Consider the following 2,558-nt stretch of genomic DNA (forward strand, 5'->3'; position numbering starts at 1 on the left):
TTTTTTTTTGGAACGGAGTCTCACTCTGTCACCCAGGCTGGAGTGCAGATCTCGGCTCACTGCAACCTCCACCTCCTGGATTCAAGTGATTCTCCTGCCTCAGCCTCCTGAGTAGCTGGAACTACAGGCACACGTGACCATGCCCGGCTAATTTTTTTGTACTTTTAGTAGAGATTGGGTTTCACCATGTTGGCCAAGATGGTCTCGATCTCCTGACCTCGTGATCCACCCACCTCGGCCTCCCAAAGTGCTGAGATTACAGGCGTGAGCCACTGCGCCCAGCCCATATGCTGCTAATAAAAAATTTTTTTTTTTTGTAGAGATGAGGGTGTTGCCTAGGCTGGTCTCAAACTCCTGGACTCAAGCAATCATCCTGCCTTGGCCTTTCAAAGAGCTGGGATTACAGATGTGAGCCACTGTGTCCAGCCCTAATTTAGTCTTTATTCATTAGTTTCTGCCTCTTATGTGCCCAGAGGCAACACTAGTAGTCAGAGTCTCTTAAGGCTTAAAGAGACTGCCCTTGGTTTTTAGTCTGTTTTCTTATTCTCACCCAAAATTATACCTCAGATGAGAACATTTTTGTCATTTAATATACAGGTTATAATTTTCCCACCCCATATCTTTCTTTAGTGATCCTCTAATACTAAACAATCCTTACAGGTAGCAGCTTATCATCATAGTTGCACTGACAGAAGTTTAAGCCTCTGAGCCAATTTTTGTAGATGTGTTTCCTTGGATGACCTGATTAGAGATAAAGGAAAAGGTTCATTAATATTTCCTCTAATTAATTAATTCATTCTTAATCAGCTCTCTCACGTTGACTATTTTCTCTCTGTTTAGAAAAGAGCTATTGGAAAGTAACAAAATTTTACTAGATTCTTTCTAGGAGAGAAAGATGGCCTGATTTTTTTCTCATTGTTACTATCAAACAGCAACCTTAGACCTCTTCAGCGGAAGGTGTAGCATGTATGAGAGCAGACTTCTAAGTATCATGGGGCCAGTTTTAGGCCATTTGTGATTCATGGACCCCCTCACACAATGCTGACCTTTGAATGAATTTGAAAATTTGCCCAGAACCAAAGATTAATTTTAGTGGAGGAAATATACTTGAGAATAAGTAACAGGTTGGTCATGATGTCTCACACCTGTAGTCCCAGCACTATGGGAGGCCAAGGCAGAAAGATTGCTGGAGGCCAGGAGTTTGAGACCAGCCTAGTAAACATAGTAAGACCCCATCTCTAATAAAATAAAATAATAATATTTATTTTTCGAGACAAAGTCTTACTGTGTTGCTCAGGCTGGAGTACAGTGGCCCATTATCAGCTCACTGCGACCTCCGCCTCCCAGGTTCAAACGATTCTCTTGCCTCAGCCTCCTGAGTACCTGGGATTACAGGCATGCACCATCACGCCCAGCTATTGTATCTTTAGTAGAGAGGGAGTTTCACCATGTTGGCCAGGTTGGTCTTGAACTCCTGACCTCAAGTGATCCATCCGCCTCAGCTTCCCAAAGTGCTAGGATTACAGGCGTAAGCCACCATACCGGGTCTAAAATGCTTTTTAAAAGAGAAACTAAGAAGCATCCATTAGTGGCAGCAAAAGCAGGAGCCATGATACCATCTCTGAAATGCCAATTTTTGTACTGTTTCCATTGCTGTGATTCCCTGAGTGAGACATAAGTTATTTATTCCAACAAAACTGATATGGCACATTATATGGTTATACATATGCTAGAGGTTGTAAAAATAATTTTGAACGTTCTTTTAAATAATTTCTTAAGAGGAAAAAATGTTAAATTTGACTTGTCTGTTTTCTGATAGTAGACCAAATTTTGGTACAATTGAATCACACTGCAGCAGAATTCACCCTGTGCTAGGACATCCAGTAATACTTTTCATCCCTGAAGACGTGGCTGGCATGGACTTGTTGGGAGAACTGATACTGACTCCAGCAGCTGCACTGTGCCCCAGCCCAAAGGTTTCTTCCAACCAGCTTAACAGGATTTATTCAGTTTCCATATCCTTTTGATGAAAAGTTCCATCCAATTATCTTTAGAATGGGTTTTTATATCCCAGTTTAGGAAAGCCTTTAGTATGTGAATTCTGCATCTACAAATATGTATGATTTGTGTAAAAACATATAATCTAATGTGAAAGCCAAGCTTGAAAATTTTGCCAGGGAACTGAAAACTGTAAAATGTGACACATGCCATGCATTTTTCATACAATCCAGTATGACTGAAGCCTGAAATGAATGGTGCATGAGGAAGAGATGGGGCTAGAAAAGTAGTCTGGAGTTGAATATGGTTGCTCTTGAGTGCCATACTAAGGATTGTGAACTTTATTCTCTGTACAGTAAGAAACCATTGAATGTGGCCGGGTGCAGTGGCTCACGCCTGTAATCCCAGCACTTTGGGAGGCCAAGGCGGGTGGATCATGAGGTCAGGAGATCAAGACCATCCTGACTAACGCAGTGAAACCCCGTCTCTACTAAAAATACAAAAAATTAGCCGGGCGTAGTGGCGGGTGCCTGTAGTCCCAGCTACTCAGGAGGCTGAGG

At 42.1% G+C, this 2,558-nt stretch overlaps 1 protein-coding gene across 1 annotated transcript in view; it reads left to right on the top strand.

Moving 5' to 3' along the window:
- Window positions 1-2,558, top strand: part of LOC105544451 (chromosome unknown open reading frame, human C11orf80) — a 119,145-nt gene that overhangs the window by 64,672 nt on the left and 51,915 nt on the right. Inside the window, exon 9 of the mRNA XM_011986962.1 lies at window positions 1,820-2,015. Within this exon, the coding sequence (XP_011842352.1) occupies window positions 1,820-2,015 (196 nt within the window). The remainder of the gene's footprint in view (window positions 1-1,819; window positions 2,016-2,558) is intronic.

This window comes from Mandrillus leucophaeus, unplaced genomic scaffold, assembly GCF_000951045.1.
Source record: "Mandrillus leucophaeus isolate KB7577 unplaced genomic scaffold, Mleu.le_1.0 Scaffold30, whole genome shotgun sequence".
NCBI classification, from domain to species: domain Eukaryota; kingdom Metazoa; phylum Chordata; class Mammalia; order Primates; family Cercopithecidae; genus Mandrillus; species Mandrillus leucophaeus.